Below are 19319 nucleotides of genomic sequence, written 5' to 3'. Positions count from 1 at the left end.
TTGTTCGTATATTGTTTATCAAAGGCTCTGTTCATTTTTCCATCTTGAATCTCGACAGAATGAGTGACAAGTAAACAACCCGTTGCCTGGTTACCGGTCTTAACCAAGTCTTAGCGGAACCCCACAGCAGCAATCAAGTTTATCACCCGATCAAGGGAGTTAACCCCGTGATTTAGCATGGTGGGACACTCACTAACCTTAACGGTGCAACATGTAACCAAACCGAGGTATTTTTAACCTAACCGAATTGTGTGAAATTAGGCCTAACCCTTACTGCCAAAAAGAGATAGGTACTTGCCTACATAAAGTATTTTGATTTTATTTTTTTGATTTAAATTTTTAATTGTAAGCCTACCTAATTATTGATTAAATTTTAATTGTAACAATAGTCTACATAAAATAAAATGTTAATATTTTGTTTTAATTCCTACAAAAATATTATTAAGTAGGGGAGACCGGGGACAAAAGAAACAGTTTGTAGATTCTGTCTGATTTCTCGTAATTAATAACATTTACGATAAAATAAATATAGTCACATATAACTTTCGTATATAGTCTACAAATATCTATTATTACTTTACTAAATACATCTCGAATTTTAGCATTTCTAAAGCCTCAAAAAAAAAGGGAAATCGTTACTTTTGACCCCATGGTCAGGACGAAAGTAACAAGGCATGGGTCGAAAGTAACAACCCATAAATTCTGCCCAATGTTATAAATACGATTCAAAAGAAAGAACAAAAAAAACAAGCAAATTATTTAGTTAAGAAAACTTCTTAAAAAACTACCGAAACTAAAAAAAACTTATTAGGTACTTATTGACAAAACTAAAAAAAAATCTTAATATAAACTGTAAATGAGATCCATCATTTAAACTGACTATTTGATAAGAAGTTGTTTTATTTGTGCCATAATATACAATATTATGACACAAATATCTAATCAAAACAACAAAAAATAAAAATTTATAATGTGACATGGCAAACTTACGTAAGTAATTCGTTACTTTTGTCCTGCCGCGAGCTGTTACTTTTGTACCCATCCCCATTTTTGAAATATCAGGCGACATAACTTTAAAACAGCACGTGTTATTCGAAAACAATTTATGACATGCTACAGACAATCTTATAATGAATCAATGAACAAATAGTCATATGGTTCTTGGCATCTTAATTCTACGTAAACACTAAATGAATAAACACCAAAAAACTTACTTTGGGTGTGTAAAATCACGAAATGCTCACTAAAACAACCTTGCACCGCGGCACGGGCGCGGAAAATGATATCATGCGTGGGGGGCATCGCATGCTGACTACCAGCTGTCCCTTGGGACGTTAAGGCTATTTTTATTTTTATTTTATTATTTTAAGATTAACAAACAATAGTACATTATATTTAACCTAATGGTATTATACACATTAAATAGTAACGAATGTACTACCAACACAGTTAACCACAGATTACCAAAAAAGTATTTTATGAGTAAATTATACAGTTATCTAATTTCATTAAGTAGGTAATTATTTAAACTTATGGAAAGAAACATGCAAACTAACAAAGTAAGATTTAACTTAAGTGACTAAAGAAAGAAACTAAAGAAACACCTTTTTGAAATTTGAAAAGTATTCAGTAACAAAAGAACATGTGGATAATATTAAGTAAATATATGTATAGCAGGTAGTAAGTTTGTACATATATATTGTATAAATATATTTGCAATATATTACATGATATAATATGTAGATAATAATTATTGTGATTACGTTAGATTTTCCAGAGTATCAATAATATGTCTCCTATAATTACTTGGCTTACTTGATATGATGTCAATACTATTAAAGAATTTATTATAAGAGCTTGCTAAGCGATTAAATGGCTCACGTTTACCGGCGTTAGTGCGAGCTGTTGAGATAGCGAACAGCTGATAGGGATGGGCAGCCCGCGCTGGAGTCGCCCGGCTGGGTACACGATAACATAGTTTATTGTTCAGGTCAATACAGTCATATTTGGAGTGACAAAGGTCATATAGAAGCATAGCATCTAGTAAGGTGCGTCGATTTTCTAGGGATAAAATAGAGTAATTGCTGAGGAGCGTTTTATATGGCATACGTGAATGGAAACATCGGTAATGCATAGATCTCAAGAATTTCTTCTGTACCATTTCAAGGGCTGTGTTATATTTATTATAAAATGGGTTCCAGACTGCTATGGCGTATTCAAGCTGGGATCTTACTAGCGATTTATACAAATGAAGGAAGGTAAATGGCTTTTTAAAATGTAGGCTAGATCGCATGACAAACCCAAACATCTTAAACGCCTTACTTTTTATTGACTCTATGTGAATATCAAGATGTAGTTTACTATCTAGTATAACACCTAGATCTTTAATTGAGTTAACCCTATCAAGAGCAGAGTCACCCAGGCAATAAGAATAAGTTTTTTTATTGATTTTTTTTGTGAAAGTTATTACCTTACATTTATCTATGCTAAGTTGTAGTTTATTTTCAATACAATATTCAGAAAACCTATCCAGATCCTGTTGGAAGGCAATATGATCGACATCATTTTCAACTATGTGGTAGATTTTTAAATCATCTGCATATAGTAAATACTTACAGAATTTAAAACATTTGTGAATATCATTTATAAATAAAATAAACAGCAGAGGACCCAATATTGAACCTTGTGGTACACCTGAGCTGATCGACACTGGTTTGGACTCATGTCCATTTATGACTACCCTTTGAGTACGATTGGTGATATATGATTTAAACCATCTCCAAAGATTACCTCTTATACCATTGAAGGCGATTTTATCTAATAGAATTTTGTGGTCCACTCTGTCAAAGGCTTTTCTAAAATCAGTATAAATGCTATCGGTCTGCTTATTATTATCTAAACTTTCAAATAAATAAGAGGTGTAAACTAATAGATTTGTAACGGTAGAGCGTTTTTTGACAAAGCCATGTTGTTGAGTCATGATGTTATTATGTAAAACAGGATAAATTATGGAATGGACAAGCCTCTCAAAAAGCTTTGACAGAGCAGACAGTATTGAGATAGGTCTATATTTGTCTACTTGCCCTCTTGGACCTCGTTTATGAACTGGTGTGATGTTTGCCATCTTCCAGATACTAGGAAAAACACCTTCAACTAGACATTTATTAAATAAAATATGTAAAGGTTTAGTTATAGAATCAGCAGTTTGTTTCAGAAATATTGGATGTATTCCATCAGCCCCTGGGCCCTTCGTCAGATCTAATTTCTTTAGTTGAATAAATATTTCATTATAAGGAATATATATCTGATGTAATGTATCCTGAACATCAAACTTGTCAATATCAATTATATTATCAATAGTATAACCGTTTGACAGGCAAGATGGTTCAAAAACTGATAAGAAAAACTCCGAGAAAAGCTCGCATGTTTTCCCAGGCTCGTTAGAAACAATGTCTCCGTATTGAACTGTGCATGGAATATCTGATTTGCCTTTTAGATTAGAAATGTAAGTCCAAAAGTACTTCACGTTACTGCATATGCTGTCCTCAACACATTTCATATATTTTTTATAGCATACCTCAGATTCTTGCTTTAATCTTTTCCTATACAAAGAAAATATTTCATAGTCAGACTTATTTTGGTATTTTTTCCATTTGATCCAAGCACGAGTTTTGCATTTTTGAATGTGAATAAGGGAGCGAGTAAACCAAATAGGGTAAGCACAGCTTTTAGTTTGTTTGGACGGTACATATTTTTTAATCATTTTATAAATATTTTCATAAAATAAAGATACTGCTGTCTCAGCAGATTCGTCTTGAAATAGTTGAGCCCAGTCAATACCAGAGATTTCATTATTAATTGGAGTATAATTTGCTTTATTAAAACAGTATTTAAAACTTGGCTGTCGGGGTACTGACGCTTGATTTTTAATTTTAAGTAACAAATAGAAGGGAGGATGAAACTTATCTGGTGGAACAAGAGGAACAGGTGCGCTAAAACATGTTGATTCTACCTCCGGAACTAGAAACAAATCCAAAATTCTGTTATTTATATTCCTAACTTTATTGATCTGAAAACAGCCCAGGATCGATATATAGGAATCATCAGATGTGTAGGAACGCCAAACGCCGATATATCGCAGAGCAACTCGAATTATCTTCACCTGCAGGTACCTGGAAATTCCTCAGGTCTCTGGGCGTGGGCAAGCCTCTTAAACAAGATAACCAAATTCCTTTCGATATAAACACTCTCAATAATCACTTTACATCTTCGGTAACTCTTGACTCTTACACCAAAAATTTTACTTTAAATCTAATTCATAATATGCCCACTCCAGACATAGATTCTTTTATTTTCGCACCGGCATCAGCTGAAGAGATCAGAAAAATTATATTGTCTATTAAATCTAAGGCGGTTGGTCATGACAACATAGGGCGCATTATGGTGACCAATCTTCTTGACATCCTTCTCCCTGCTATCACCCACATCATAAATCATTCCCTTGACTCCGGTAATTTTCCCGATTTGTGGCGTAAAGCCTACGTTATCCCTCTCCCCAAAATTTCTAATCCTTCATCTCTCAACCATTACCGTCCCATCTCAATTTTACCCATCCTTTCCAAAGTCCTCGAGTCGATTGTTCACCGACAACTCACTGCGTTTCTCTGCAATGGTGGCTTACTTAATCCGTACCAGTCTGGTTTTCGTGCGGGGCATAGCACCACTACTGCATTGCTAAAAGTCACAGAAGACATAAGGTCTGGTATGGAGAATCGGATGATTACCGTGCTGGTCCTTATAGACTTCAGCAATGCCTTCAACGCCGTGGATCATGACCTTCTGCTAGCCGTCCTAGTAAAATCTCAGATCTCTCCTTCCACTGTTAGCTGGTTCTCCTCTTATCTTCGGGGTCGCCAGCAGGCGATTCGAAGCTGCTCGGTATTATCCGACTGGTCCGATTTGTCTGCTGGCGTTCCTCAAGGCGGTATTCTCTCTCCTTTACTTTTTTCTATCTTTATTGATTTAGTATCTTCAAGTCTTCTCTGTTCCTACCATCTATATGCCGACGATCTGCAACTCTACTGTCAAGTTAAACCTGAAGACCTTGTGTCTGCCATTACTCAACTGAATGGGGACCTTAACAGTATCCTTGAATGGTCCAACCGTTTCGGTATTCTGGTAAATCCTGGGAAATGCCAGGCAATCATTGTCGGCAGCTCTCAACTAATCTCTAACCATGACCTTAATTCAGCCCCTCTGGTGTTCGACGGATGTAACATACCTTTTTCATCAACAGTTAAAGACCTCGGAGTGATTATTGACGAAAATTTAAGTTGGGTGCCACAGGTCAACAGTGTGTCTCGTCGGATTTTTGCTTCTCTGCATTCTCTTCTTCGACTTAAAAACTTTCTCCCTTTCCAGACCAAACGTTCATTGGCAATGTCTCTGCTCTTTCCCATTTTAGATTACGCTGACGTGTGCTACTTGGACCTGACTGAAGCACTTCTTAATAAGCTGGAACGTTTGCAGAACACCTGCATCCGTTTCATTTTCGGTCTCCGTAAATACGATCATGTGTCAGGTTACCGCGCCAAGCTAAAATGGCTCCCTATTCGGGATAGACGGAATTTACGAATTCTTTGTCTTCTCTTTTCGATCCTTCATGAACCTAATTCTCCCTGTTACTTAAAATCAATGTTTAACTTTCTTTCCGATACCCATAACAAGCACCTCCGCTCTTCTCATAACCTTTTATTATCGTTACCCTTACATCGGTCTGGATTCATGCTAAATTCTTTCTCGGTCACGGCAGTGCGCCTATGGAATGATCTCCCTGAGTCAATCAGGAAAGCCCCCTCTCGACCGCTCTTCAAGTCAATGGTTCGTGCTCACTACCTCAGCAATTTAGAACAGATTAATTAGGCAGTCTTTTCTTGTACCCCATGTTATTAAGTATATATATATTATATATTTGTATATATTTAGGATTTATATGTATTGTATAGTATTTTGGTATTAGTAGGTTTAGGGTCATATATATTATATATTTATTTACTTAGTTTTAGGGTTTAGGTTTTATTTTATTTTAGGAACTCCACAATCATAATTATGTTTTGATCATATTTTTTTTTCTTTTTTGCACACCCGTACTTTTTGATCCTCGTACCTCCTGCAGGTTGACTGGCAGAAAATGCTTTTAGCATTAAGTCCACCTAGTTGTACATTATTACGATTGTAAATTGTGCAATAAAGTATAAATAAATAAATATAAAATCGATCAAATGCCGGTTGCATTGTGGTGCACTAGCGTGTATAATAGGCACACAATGGGTATCATGATCATACCATTCCTGAAGGGGTAAGTTGTAATCACCAGCAATACAATAACTGTTAATATTTTCAGCTTGTAATATATGCAATAAGAAGTTAAAGTGTGATTCATAAACTTCAGAATTTAGTTTAGGTGGGATATACGCGGCACTGATAAGATGGCGGGGTCGAGCACGGTCAGCAGTAGGTATTTCAACCATAATGTGATCGACGCCGGGCGGGCACGCCGCACTCACTGCGTCTTGGTGAGACAGGGTCGCTCCGAGCTCGCGCGCCACCGCTATCAGTACGCCACCACCATCCTCCTTCTTACAACTTATACGATCACGATCGCAACGAAAAACTGCATAACGGTTATCAATAAAAACGCCATTGGAGATCTCGGGAATAAGCCATGTCTCTGTTAAAATTATGACGTCATATGAATGTGATAGAATATTCATATAAAGAGTGTGTAACTTTGTTCTGGTGCCCCTACAATTTTGGTAGTAAATAGACAGGTTGAAAATACCGTTGCAATTAATCATTGTTTAGTCTGAACTTATATCGGTAGTGTTTTTATACATGGTATTGTTGTTTGTGTATCCCTCACCAGCCAAGAACTTGTAAAGTACGCCGTTTAGAATATGAGCCGTAATATTACAGAGACATATTATTTTTACTAATTCGTAATATATAAAATATAACCAGTGCAAAATATTGTGATAAATATCTATCATACTGTTAAAAAATCGAATAAATTTATGTTTATAACTAATTTTAACTATTTTTAGGTCTATATTATATGTATGGAAAACAATATACATTATAGTATTCAAAATATATTCAAACAGGAAAAAGGATTTTAAAAGTGTTTCAGGTAGGTAAAAACCAGCTACTGTGCAATAATACTTATGCTTATAAATATAACACAACAATGCAATATACAATACTGTGAGATACATAGTTGCGAGTAAAAATATTTTTGGAATAACAAGAAATGTACATGCATGCATACACAGATTAAACACGATCAATAACAAAATCTTAAATTTAGTGTCCAGCATTTCGAGGTTTAATCTTTGAGAGGTCCTTGTGAGACCTGATGGCGACGACAGGCGAGTGGTCTGATTCTCGAGCGAGTATGGTGGCGTGCTTGACCCACACATATTTGAATTCGCATTTCTTTGCCTTTTCGCGACATTCACGAAACAATTTCTTATTGTTCAGAGTTAGGTGTTCATTGCAATATATCTTGTGCTTAGTATTGTTTGAGAGCCCAAGCTCATTAGCCATAACTCCTTTTCTCAGCCGGAAGGCGCTCAGAATGTTGTCACGTAGTATGCGCGACGAGACTTTGACTACTATGTTCTTCGGTCTGGTGCTGTCCGGCTGTGCGTGAGGCACTCTATGCACAGAGATGATATCCCTCTGTTGTATCTGTAGGTTTATAAGAGTGCCCAGAGACTCGATCAGGCTGAGTAGGTTCTCGCCTCTTTTTTCTGGAACGTTACTGAGCTCCAAATTACATTGTCTCGCCTGCTGTTCCAGACTGTCTATTTTGGACTCTAGGATGGAGACAGCATCGGATGTTTGATCAGTATTTTTTTTCCCGGACTCTAATATTGCAATTTTTTTAATAAAATCATCATTTTGACTCGCAAGAAACTGTGTTGATGATTGTATTTCAGTAAAATTTTTATTTACAGATGATTGATTAGACTCCAGTGATAGAACTCGTTTCTCCAACTCCTTTTGGTTTGTTTGAAGCTCATTCATTTCGTTTTTAATTACTGACGTCGCTGCAGTAAGTTTATCTAAGTCGTTTCTGATGTTGGTTATATTTTCACTGATATGTGAAATATTGGTGGATAAGTCTAGGCGCCAGTCGCCTAATGTCTTTTTAATCTCCGCAGAAAAAGAGCTGAAGGCATCCAATAATTCACAATCTGGGTGTTTCCGTTTCATGTTCCTTGACGCAACCTCAGAGGTAGTTGAAAGATTCGGGTCAGATAAATGTAGGCTGGACTTTGCAGGAGAGCGTTGAACCAAAGACATTGTGTATTTGCCTCTCAGAGTCAAGTTGCAGATATAGATGATCGTTCCGCGTCTGCGAGTAGTTAGTCTATGACGGCGGCCGCTGTGACGTCGCGTCAGACTGTGCGCCGACGGGCGGGCGAGGGCGCACGCGGATATGACCCGAACGGCGAAGCGCGTAGTTTATAGAATAGCTTGGGATCTACCGCGCTACCCGTATTTATTTTTGAATCAACCGTGATTTGAAGTCACAATTTGATTGTAATTATGGGCAAATTACTCACTTTAATTGGTCCAGGCTATTTATAATTATCACTTGAAGTTAATGTCACTAATATAACTCGAAGTTAGCACTTATTACTGCATATTACCACGATAAAGTATTTTTATTTATAGGAGCGATTTCTATAGATGTTTATCCATTCAACCGAGATGGCAAAGATGATGGGGATGCATCCTATTGGGGAAGTCCACAGAGTCTTTGTTACTTTCTACCCGCTGTTACTTTTGTCCCCGGTCTCCCCTACTTAATACTTTCCTTCCTTTCCCGCTATATTTTCAGATTTTACTGTGGTTAATGGAATCGGTAGTTTAAAAATAGCATAAGTGCCAAGCTTCTTCTGCTTTCCTTATAGGAATTTATAGATCTACTGCCATTTTCAATAATGATTCGTAATTCTACGGATGACCGGTAGTTAATTACAAGTTACAACCTGTCAAAATCGAATGAAAGTCATCGTAAGTAAAGTGCGACAAACTTATCTGTTCCGGTGAGAGCGAACTAAATTGATCCATATCTTATTACAAACTAATGAATTATATATTATATATTTAGGTAGATTAGATGGGTTTATTAAAACCGCAAGGGCGAATTACCACTACGTACAAATTTAAAATCATATAGAATGAAGAAATATTAGACATTAACGTGAGGTCTCACCGGAACAGAAGTTTGTGGCACGTTACTTAGGTATTACTTCGCATCTTACTTCCATGATGAAAGTAACTACTTACTAGTCATCGGTAAGAAGTGTTATTGAAACTGGCAGCTAGATTTCCACCGCACTTTGTCAATTAGATGTACCTAACATAAAAGAAACATCGCATTCCTTAAAGCTAAAACTTTATTTTTGCTTTCTTCCTATACATCCAATACATACATTTCATATTGAACTTTCCAAAATCTATTCACCGCCATTTGGTTGTTAACAGGTTGACAGCACTTTCGAATAGTCGCACTTGCATTCGTTTCTATACGTTAGCTCTGTTTTTCGTGATCGCCCTACTGGTTAACCTAACATGGAAAAAACAAATGTCACTTTTGGAACTAACAAATTTGCATCAAATTTGCCTTACATTTTGACAGTGACAGTTGACGATCCGCAACGTAAACGGAGGTTTCGTATCTTATTATCACTGCACGGATCTTAAAATAATGTATAACCTTAAGTAAGTATAATAAAACCCGCATTCCTTAAAACTAAAACTTTATTTTTGTTTTTTTCGTTTTCATTCAATACATACTTCACTTAACATAAATAACCCTCTAATTCCTGCGTCTGCGCACTCGCGATATCCTCCAGGCGTTGGGCTCCTCGTACTTGTTGTAGAGCGGCTCGAGTCTCTGGTTCTTCTTTAAATAGGACAGCTTGGTGGGGTCGGAGAACTTGAAGTACCTACCTACCGCTATATTCTTCAGATTTTACTGATAATCGGTGGTTAACAATAGCATTAGTCACAAGCTTCTTCTTTCTATAGTAGCTTAGAGGTCTAGAGTCTTAATAGTCTCGTCGTAAATTTTTCGGATCTTCAAATAAGTACCCATAGACTAATACATAACGTAAGTATAATAAAACCCGCATTCCTTAAAACTAAAACTTTATTTTGTTTTTTTTCCTTTTCACTCAATACATACTTCACTTAACATTACATAAATAACCGTCTAATTCCTGCGCCGGCGCACTCGCGATATCCGCCAGGCGTTGGGCTCCTCATACTTGTTGTAGAGCGGCTCGAGTCTCTGGTTCTTCTTGAACTTGGACAGCTTGGTGGGGTCGGAGAACTTGAAGAAGGCCGGCGCGAACTCCACCAGCCACTTGGGGTCGATCGTGGTCACCTCGCGCATGTACTCCTTGGTGGTTTGCACCAGCTCGTGGTAGATCACCCTGTGGGGGGAGAGGAAAAGTTAGAATTGGGGTATAATTTGAGATGAGTGAATAAAGAAGTAATACAGAAATGGCGGCCGGATTCATGCTCTATTCGTAGGACTGACAAATTATACGGCCACTATGTAACGGCAACCATTTTCATTATGTTTCTTTTTTACTCGTTAAAATGAAATAGGAAATTATGTAACATATAGGTACTGTATCCAAATCTGTATTAACATGTTCGTCGTTGAATTGCAGCGTGGTTATAATTATACGAAAAAAAAACACATGATTAGCTTGGTAGCTAGACGATAAATCTAGTGGCACAAAGAAAGTAGACATCTGGCATAACTACTACATACCACTCCGGCTGCCTATTAAACAGCGCGCTGGACGGGTGTATGTACACGACCTGGCTGTCCACCAGCGTGCGGGACCCCTCCTGCGGGTCCTTCTTGGCAAACATGGCGCCCGGATTCATGTCATCTCGCCCTATACGTAGGGCTGACAATTAATACGGCCACTATGTAACTGCAGCCATTTTCAACCAATGTAACTATCCAAATCCGGAAGTTTTATACCTACCTACTGGTCACACATATGGCCAGGGCTTCGGTAAGCCAGACGATAAATCTAGTCGCATACAAACTATCAACAATACTGTACCGAAATTACACGCCGTAGGCCGCGTCACGATGCTCACTACGTCTACGCGTCAACGTCGGCGTGTGAGGGAGACCGCATCAGTACATTTCTATAGTGAGCATCGTGACGCGGCCTACGGCGTGACGCTGGACGCGACCTACGGCGTAAATAGGAGACCCGGGCCTAAAAGTCACTTTTCGTAACGTACCATTCAGGCTGCCTATTAAACAGCGCGCTAGACGGGTGTATGTACACGACTTGGCTGTCCACCAGCGTGCGGTACCCCTCTTGCGGGTCCTTCTTGGCCGCGTTCCGGAAGAACCCCGAGCAGATCGTCTTCTGTATGCGGACCGTGTTCTTGCCCGCTGAGACTACGTCCAGTTTGTGTCTGTGGAGGGGAAAGGGGAGTTAGATAAATTGAATTGAAATATTTATTCGACGTAAAATTTATCAATTATTTGTCGATAGTCATAATGGATTAGGAGGCTAGAGGCTTGGATTTATGGTGATGAAGCAATGAATTTTGTATGAGCCTACAAGAAAGCTTCCATCTAAAGGATGATGCGTTGAAGAGGATGGTGTCGAATCGTCAAAAGGCGGCCACTGAAGGGTCCAAAATCCATTTGAAGCGATCGTAAATGTTCTATTTATCATACGTAAGAGAAGGAATAAAGTGGGACTATTTCGCAACATCAAGCCTGGAGATGATCATCCTAGGTAAGCAGCTAGTGTCAGGATGGATTTATTGTATTAAATTGAAAGTACTTAAATAATAAGAAAAGTAACTCACCTATCCATGATCCCCAACAGCTGTTTCCTGACATCCTGCGCGCGCTTCAGCGTCCGAATCTGCACGAAGTTCTCGTAGCACCACGCGTTCGAAAACTTGTTGTTCTTCCAACTGTTATACACCGCTAGTAGCGTCAAGTGGTCGCCTTCCGCTTGGTTGAACTTGGCTTTCTTCTGGTCGGCCAGCGCTTGCTTGTCTTTGGGTCGGTAGAAGACGTTCTGGACGCTCAACATAGACACGATGGTGAGGATTTCGTCGGAGCATTGTAGGGCTACCGACATGATGAGGATCTTTGAGAGGTTCGGTTCGAGCGGGAATTCGGCCATCTGGAATAATGTGTTTGAATAAGAATTAGTTATTTGTAGGCATACACTTATCTCTGGAAGATTACCTACTGGGCTGATGATAAAAACGGTTTTTTCCTCCGTAATACGTAACGTTTGCACCTTAGCAGGAACATGGAAAGCTTTTCTATTTGGCGAATCGACTAAATTGACGGCCATCTGGTCAAGTTGCATTTTATGAACGAATAATTAATTAATTCGGAGCCTATCCTTGCCGCAATATATGAATAACGCTCGAGCTGCATCGCATGGCGCACTGTTTTGACCCAATCCACTTGCACCTCTTGGGGGATCTAAAATGATCTCGACTACAAATAGCTAGGTCACTCAAGTGATTCTGTGTAACTAGATGCCATGGATGGGGAGCATACCCGGCGTCCCAGGCGCGTGAGCAGCCCCTCGGCGTCGAGCGCGGACAGCGAGTGCAGCTGCTCCAGCGCCATGATGAGCGAGTCCACCGGCGGCGCGTCCATGAAGTCAAAGTGGAGGAGGTCGTTGATGCCCATGGTTTTCAGTTGGAGCACCTGTGGAGGAAATGTTGGAGGGTTAGTTGGGAAGAGCTGGAGGGTGTAAATTAGTAATCAGAACCTCATCGTAGCGTAGGAAACTGTTGGATGCTACTCGTACAAGCTACACACATCATGTCGGGGTCACCAAATGTGTTTCGAACTAGTAGTTCCGTATAAAAGTGATTCTTCGTTTGTTCAAGAGCTATCAATAGACATCTATGCTTCAGCCTATATTTTGGTTTCCAATAAACTTCGCTCCCACCAATGATCCAGGCAAATGATCTTTTTCACGGTCCTTCAGGCCGGATATTTCACTGCCTATACATCGTTTCTTCAAATAAGACACAAGCAAAAACTACCCTACTATTCGAATGATAAGGGTTTTGATAGATGTCTTATTCGGTGAAACGGTCTATAGTGTGTAGTTCAGTACACTCACAGTGGTGACTCGATGTCAGATGTCCCCACAGATATTATTATTATTACTCACAGTGGTGGCGAGGTTGGTGCGCTGTATCTCGGGCACGGGCGTGGGCAACATCTCGTCGCGGTATGCGCGCTCGGTGTACAGTCGGTAGCACTTTCCAGGTCCTGTTCGCCCGGCTCGGCCTGCCCGTTGTTTTGCTGCTGCCTGTAGAAAGAAAATTGTTGGTTTTAGATTGGGGTAGAAAGCTTAGGAAGAAAAGAACTAAATACCTACACATTAGACAGGTAGCTGGTAGTAGATAGACAGTAGAATGAGTACGGTTGAAGACAGAGTATTGGTTGAGCTGTTGAATATTATTCGCTGATGTTGATGACATAGAATACTGCAAATCGTCAGGAATAAATGAATAGAGAAGTAATAGTCACAAAACGGGAAGCTGGGAAGACGCATGAGAAAATTGATAAACAATCAGTAATAAAACAACATACCTGTGAAATAGGTGTGACAACCAGCGAATCCATTCCAGTCTTCGAATTATAGACCTTCTGCTTCACGAACCCGGGATCCACCACATAGTACACCCCGTCTATAGTCAACGAGGTCTCCGCAATATTCGTGGCTATCACCACCTTTCTGGACCCCGGAGGGGCTGGCTCGAAGATCCTCGTCTGCATTTCTGAAGGCAGAGCTGAGTATACTGGCAGAATGATCAGCTCTGGCACATCGGGGCCTAGAGATTTCATTCGATCGTAGAGGATTTCACAGGCCGTATCGATCTCCTCTTGACCCGTTAAGAACAGGAGGATATCCCCTGGCGGCTCGCGCAAATGTATCTGCATACACGTTATCAACGACGCATCCAAATAATCCGTTTCTGGCTCCTTCGTATACAACACTTCGACAGGGAACGTTCGGCCGGGAATTGTAAAAATTGGCGCTTCGAAGAAGTACTGCGAGAACTTGACAGCATCTAAAGTGGCGGAGGTGACGATGAGCTTGAGTTCGGGTCGTTTCTGGACGGCTTGTTTGAGCAGCCCGAAGAGGACGTCCGTGTGGATGGTTCGTTCGTGCGCCTCGTCCAACATGATCACGGAGTAGGATTTGAGGTCCAGGTCCATGAGGCACTCTCGGAGCAACATGCCGTCTGTCATGTATCTGCGGAAGAAGGATGGAGTTTAAGGAATGATGAAAAGTAAATCGCTAAGCGACATTGTTTTCGACCATGAGTTCTATACATTACGGGAATCGGTTTTTTCCCCCTTTGGCAAGTTATAAAAAAGGAAGCTTAGTCAGTTTTACCTTTTGAAATTAAGTATACAGATTTTTTTGGAATGTCTCATAGGAAAGGAACACAGTTTCCGAGGTTCAACCACTTCCCGATAGCATATGAATTAAAATAATTAACAACAAATACACAGCGGAATTTTATTAGTGACCGACCCTAAGCCAATCTATGATGCCAACCAAACCCAAAACGCTTTGCTGTTTTAGAGTGGGGGGTTTTAACAGTTGTTAAAACTATCTGGACTCACTTGATAACAGTATCCGGGCTCGTACAGTCCTCAAACCGGATGGTGTACCCGACCTCCTGCCCGAGCCGACACCCGAACTCCTCGGCCACTCTCTTGGCCACGGACATGGCGGCGACACGACGCGGCTGAGTACACGCTATCTTGCCTCTCGCTCGCACGCCCGTCTCGGCCAGGTACTGGGTGATTTGCGTGGTCTTGCCTGAGCCTGTCTCGCCGATGACGATTAGGATCTGGTTGTCTGCTACGGCCTGTGGATGAAGGGTAATTTTTGGTTAGTTTTGCCACAGTTAGAATTTTTTCAGTCTTACCACAAAAGCTAGCTTGTAGGTATAGCCATTCAAAATTTAAAACCATGTAAGGCTGAATGTTTATAATTTTAATACCTCCAATGATTTTTAATGAAAGAATAGCAATCGCTTGGTAAGTCTATAAGTAAAAATCCTGTCTATAATGAACATAAGTATATCTTTTAATGTGAAAGACTACTCATTAGACGTTCTATATATTTCAGCAAAAATTCATAATAATATGCACCACTACACAGAAAAACCACCAAACCCACCTTAGTAAGCTCATCCCTAAGCTTATAAATCGGCAGCGACTGCCTCTGCTCCAACAGCGACAAGTTGGTCTTCTTGCCGAAGGAGGACTTCTTGCCTCCGATGACGTGTTTCTTCCACTCGGGCAGGTCCTGCGCGGGCACGCCGGCGCCGCGCACGTTGGCGGCCAGGGCACGCCCGTCGTCCTCGGGGAGCGGGTCTGGGGAGCGGGGGGTGGTGAGGTTATTGGGTGGGAAATTATAGGTATAACTAGCAGTTCCCGCGAGTTTCGCTTAGCCTTAAAAAGTTTTCCCGTGGGTTAACAAGTAGCCTATGTGGTAATCCAGGGTGTCAGTTAACTCCATACCAGATTTCATTTAAATCGGATCGGCCGTTTTGACGTGAAGAAGTAACAAACATACACATTACACATACACACACACACATACTCACAAACTTTCGCCTTTATAATATTAGTCGGATAGGATTGCCTGTAAGGGATTGCTTTTAGTTATAAGGCCGCCTACTATTCATTGTTTGACCAATATCTGCAGTGGGTAAATAGTACTACGTAGTAAACGAATTCTCGAGTGAAGCCCAGGCAGATGTAGCGTGGGACGCCCTCCGCATATAGACGAGGAAGGCCAAAGACAGAGTGTTGTGGTGCTCCTTAATAGAGGACTCTAGCACTGGAACTGTGTGGGTTTATCATGATGAAATATACCTACATCAGTCATGAGAAGAATACATACCTATCCAGTTCTTATTCAACCCAGTCGGCACGCTCTCCATCTCAGCCTCTCTCTGAAGCATTTTCTGTTCCCTCCTTTCTTTAGACAGCGCGGACTGCATCATGGCGGCTTGGGCCAGTGACCCATCAGGATTCTTCACTATTCTCACTGGAGACAGGTCATGGAGAGCCCTGCCGTGGCCTTGTAGGAAGGGCGGTTCGTCTTCTACCAGTTCTATCTCGATGTCCGCTTCGCCGTCTTCGTCTTTGGGTAGGAGGCCCGTCTCTTCGTCGAAGTCTGGCAGCTCGCTCTTGTCTATGACGCCGGATGATATCATCTGAGAAGTGAGGGTTTTATGATGATTATAGTGTTGAAATGTTGATGAATGGGGGTTGGAATGTAACATTCAATAAGTCACACTTTTGAACACATAGCTCAATTCAAGTATTGTAGGCATTAATTTTAGCTGTTTATAACTGTAAATTTTAGACATGTAGCCGGTAGTAATCACATGAGGAAGGTCGAGGACAATTTTTTTACCTTCCTAGAGACATGGCCAGTAGTGGAAGATTCTTCTTCTTTGTGTGGTGACAGGATTACCAGCTAGATTAGGTGTCAGTGACTGTATGTATGGTAAGTACATATTTACTCCAATATTTATACAACACTCGGGAAGGCTCCTATGCACTCCCTTAGCTTTGATGATGCTGAATAAACTAAGCCACATACCTGCTTAATCTCCCAGCGCTCCGGCGACGAGATCCGCGTGACTCGCTTGCGACTCACGTCCTCGTCCGCGTCGACGGCGCCGGGCAGCCCCGCCAGCACCGTGGCCGCCGGCGCCGGACGGTCCGGGTTGCGCCCCGACTGCTCCGGCTGGGGGGGAAGAAACAGTTAGTTATTAGAAAGAAGACATTTATTTGACACATTGCCAACAACAAAAACAGAAAATGATACAAAACAACAAGAAAATACAGAAAATTAAAAAAGGCACCAGCTCAGCTATTACTTTGTTGTTTTGCTGACTGCACTTTTTATTTAAAGCAAAGTTTAATTATATTTTCAATCCTTTATATGTTTTATGAATCATTCACAGCAATTTTTCGGTAAAGTTACTAGGTGTGATGTCTATAGTGTCCGTCTGTTAGACAGAAAAAGGACAGAGCTGAATAGTTTACTTTAGTTTTTTTCTAGTAACATAACTTACATCTAAGTGTGCGTGCGAGGCGGGGTTGAGGTCCTTGCCGGTCTCCTGGCAGACGTCCTTCATCGTTAGAGACACCTTCTGTCCCGTCACTGATAGCACTTTCACCTGCAAACATGATCAGTAATTAATATCACGAAAAATATGGACACTCGAGACAGTTTACTAGGATAATACTAAGTAAAAAGTCAATATCTTTGGACATCTAATGAATAAAAAGGTTAAAAGTCATTTAAATTGTATAAAACTGAACAAGTTTCTCAGGTCTTGTATTTAGCTATAGGTATGTTTGAGGAGGCCTATCTTCCAAAAGAATAGTATTTAATGGTGACCCTAAGCAATATTCTTAGTGATTAGAGTTAGAATTATAGTTACACCCAATGAAGGTGGAGCATTGAATACTTGATGTAATAATCAATAATCGGGTTGGTAAATTGTTGCAACAAAACAGGGATTGTTATGTGTACCTTAACTTTGTCTCCTCTGTTGACAACTTCTGTCACATTAGTGACCCGGCCCTCGGCCCGTAGCTGTGAGATGTGCACCAGGCCCTCCCAGCGCTTCTTCAGCCCCTCAATCTGACAGAAACAGCCAAACGGCACTATGTTGGCCACCCGACCACTGTAAATCTGGAAAAAAGTTATTGTTTAGCCATGAGTTATGATATATTAAGCAAAACTTTCAAGATTGCTCAAAGTATATTAGCATATTTTTATACCTTTCCTGGCTCTGGATCATCTGGAACTTCAACGTCAGGGCTCTTCTTTCTCATTTTCTTTCCATAATCATACTTTTCTTCTCTTCCACGTGAGTGAGACCTCCTAGATGTTCTTCCTCGGGACCTGGATCTTCTTCTCCGTGGCGACCGGGAGCGGTCCCTGTGCTTGTCGCGAGACCTGGACCGGTGCCGCTGACGACTCCTAGACCTCTTCCTTTCTCTACTTCTGCTCCTGTGTCTGCTTCTACTGCAACTCCTTCTATCTCTGCTGCGACTTCGCCTTTTTCTGTCTCTAGAGCCATCCCGCTTCTTTGTTCTGCTATCTTTTCTGTCACCACTGCGGCTTCTATCTCTTTTTTTCACATCAGCCTTGGAGTCATCTCTTTCTTTCCCTTTAGAACTTGAACTGCCTGATGGTGCTAGTGCTTCAAGCTCAGCCATGGCCTGGTCCACAATGTTGTCAGGTTTCACTTTTGACTCATCTTTGAACATTTGTGCTGTTGTGATTCTTTTAACCTTATCATCCTTCTCATCACTACTACCTTCGTCATCAGACAACATTTTATGTGGTTGCTCATTGGGTATGGCCAGTCCAGGGAATTTGTTTGCCAGAGGGTTCTTGTGTGAGACCGTGTCGTCTTTCGATGAGCCAGAGTTCGTAGGCTTCATGTGCTGAATAATACGAAGTAAATTCGTCATGAACGAATCAGCGAACTCAGCTCCATTTTGAAGAAGAGCTTTCTTGAAGGCATCAAAAGTAGGGTTCTTGTCTGCTAGATCAATTATAAATTCAGCTGAAACAGAAGAATAATAATATTTTAATGTTCAAACGGCTCCAAAATTCCAGAGCTCCAGACCCAATTTCGTGTGGTGATGAAATCTAGCATGTAAACACTTACCTAAATCCTTGTCATTTAGCCCCAAATGGTTGTCTAATTCAGTGCATACTTTAGAAACTAACGAAAGGTGCTCTAATTTGGAAACTTCATCCATTTTTACAGCTTTTTTTAATTTAAATTCAGTAAAATACACGACATGCTAACGCATTTGCCTTTTGTTTTGGCACATGTTGACACTTGCTGCATCTGTCAGTCAGATCAAAATTTTGACACATGGCGTAAAATCAATAAAAAAACTTATTTGTTGTCTATGCATTAGAGATGCAAATCGAATGTTTCCGAATTTACATGTTTTTTCTATCACTTATTATGATATCGTGAACAGAAACTAAAAATATGAAATTTAGTAAAGAAATATAAAAATAAACTACTACTCGTCTTGCTATTTTGGAAAATCACTTTTTGTATTTTTAGAAGAGAGTACCTGTACGTAGTATTTGCTCCGGCAGTATATGACTCATGCTCATAGCCTGTCTTAAAATAAC

General features: G+C 40.3%; 2 protein-coding genes across 3 annotated transcripts; both read right to left on the bottom strand.

The window, feature by feature from the left end:
* Positions 1-7362: 7362 nt before the first annotated feature.
* On the bottom strand, positions 7363-8088 carry LOC125489102. Its single transcript, XM_048623739.1, has 2 exons — positions 8017-8088; positions 7363-7926 (listed from the first exon to the last, which is right to left on the bottom strand). Exons 1-2 carry the CDS (start codon positions 8086-8088, stop codon positions 7363-7365), a joined length of 636 nt encoding a protein of 211 aa, XP_048479696.1.
* Positions 8089-10207: 2119 nt separating this feature from the next.
* LOC105391022 (ATP-dependent RNA helicase DHX8) lies at positions 10208-19017 on the bottom strand. 2 transcript variants are annotated; one of them, XM_048623536.1, is made up of 15 exons: positions 18835-19017; positions 17936-18729; positions 17685-17846; positions 17221-17325; positions 16743-16889; positions 16035-16350; positions 15306-15502; positions 14744-14991; positions 13700-14366; positions 13275-13415; positions 12647-12799; positions 11932-12257; positions 11439-11529; positions 10859-10947; positions 10208-10511 (listed from the first exon to the last, which is right to left on the bottom strand). In XM_048623536.1, the coding sequence occupies exons 1-15, from the start codon at positions 18926-18928 to the stop codon at positions 10289-10291; spliced, it is 3753 nt and encodes a 1250-aa protein (XP_048479493.1). In that variant the 5' UTR covers positions 18929-19017; the 3' UTR covers positions 10208-10288. The 2 variants fall into 2 exon arrangements, with proteins under 2 accessions (XP_048479493.1, XP_037973818.2); XM_038117890.2 differs by lacking the exon at positions 10859-10947 and having other exon boundaries at positions 11350-11529.
* Positions 19018-19319: the final 302 nt, after the last annotated feature.

This window comes from Plutella xylostella, chromosome 10 (assembly GCF_932276165.1).
Source record: "Plutella xylostella chromosome 10, ilPluXylo3.1, whole genome shotgun sequence".
Classification (NCBI taxonomy): Eukaryota; Metazoa; Arthropoda; class Insecta; order Lepidoptera; family Plutellidae; genus Plutella; species Plutella xylostella.
This window is presented reverse-complemented; position numbering and strand designations above follow the sequence as displayed.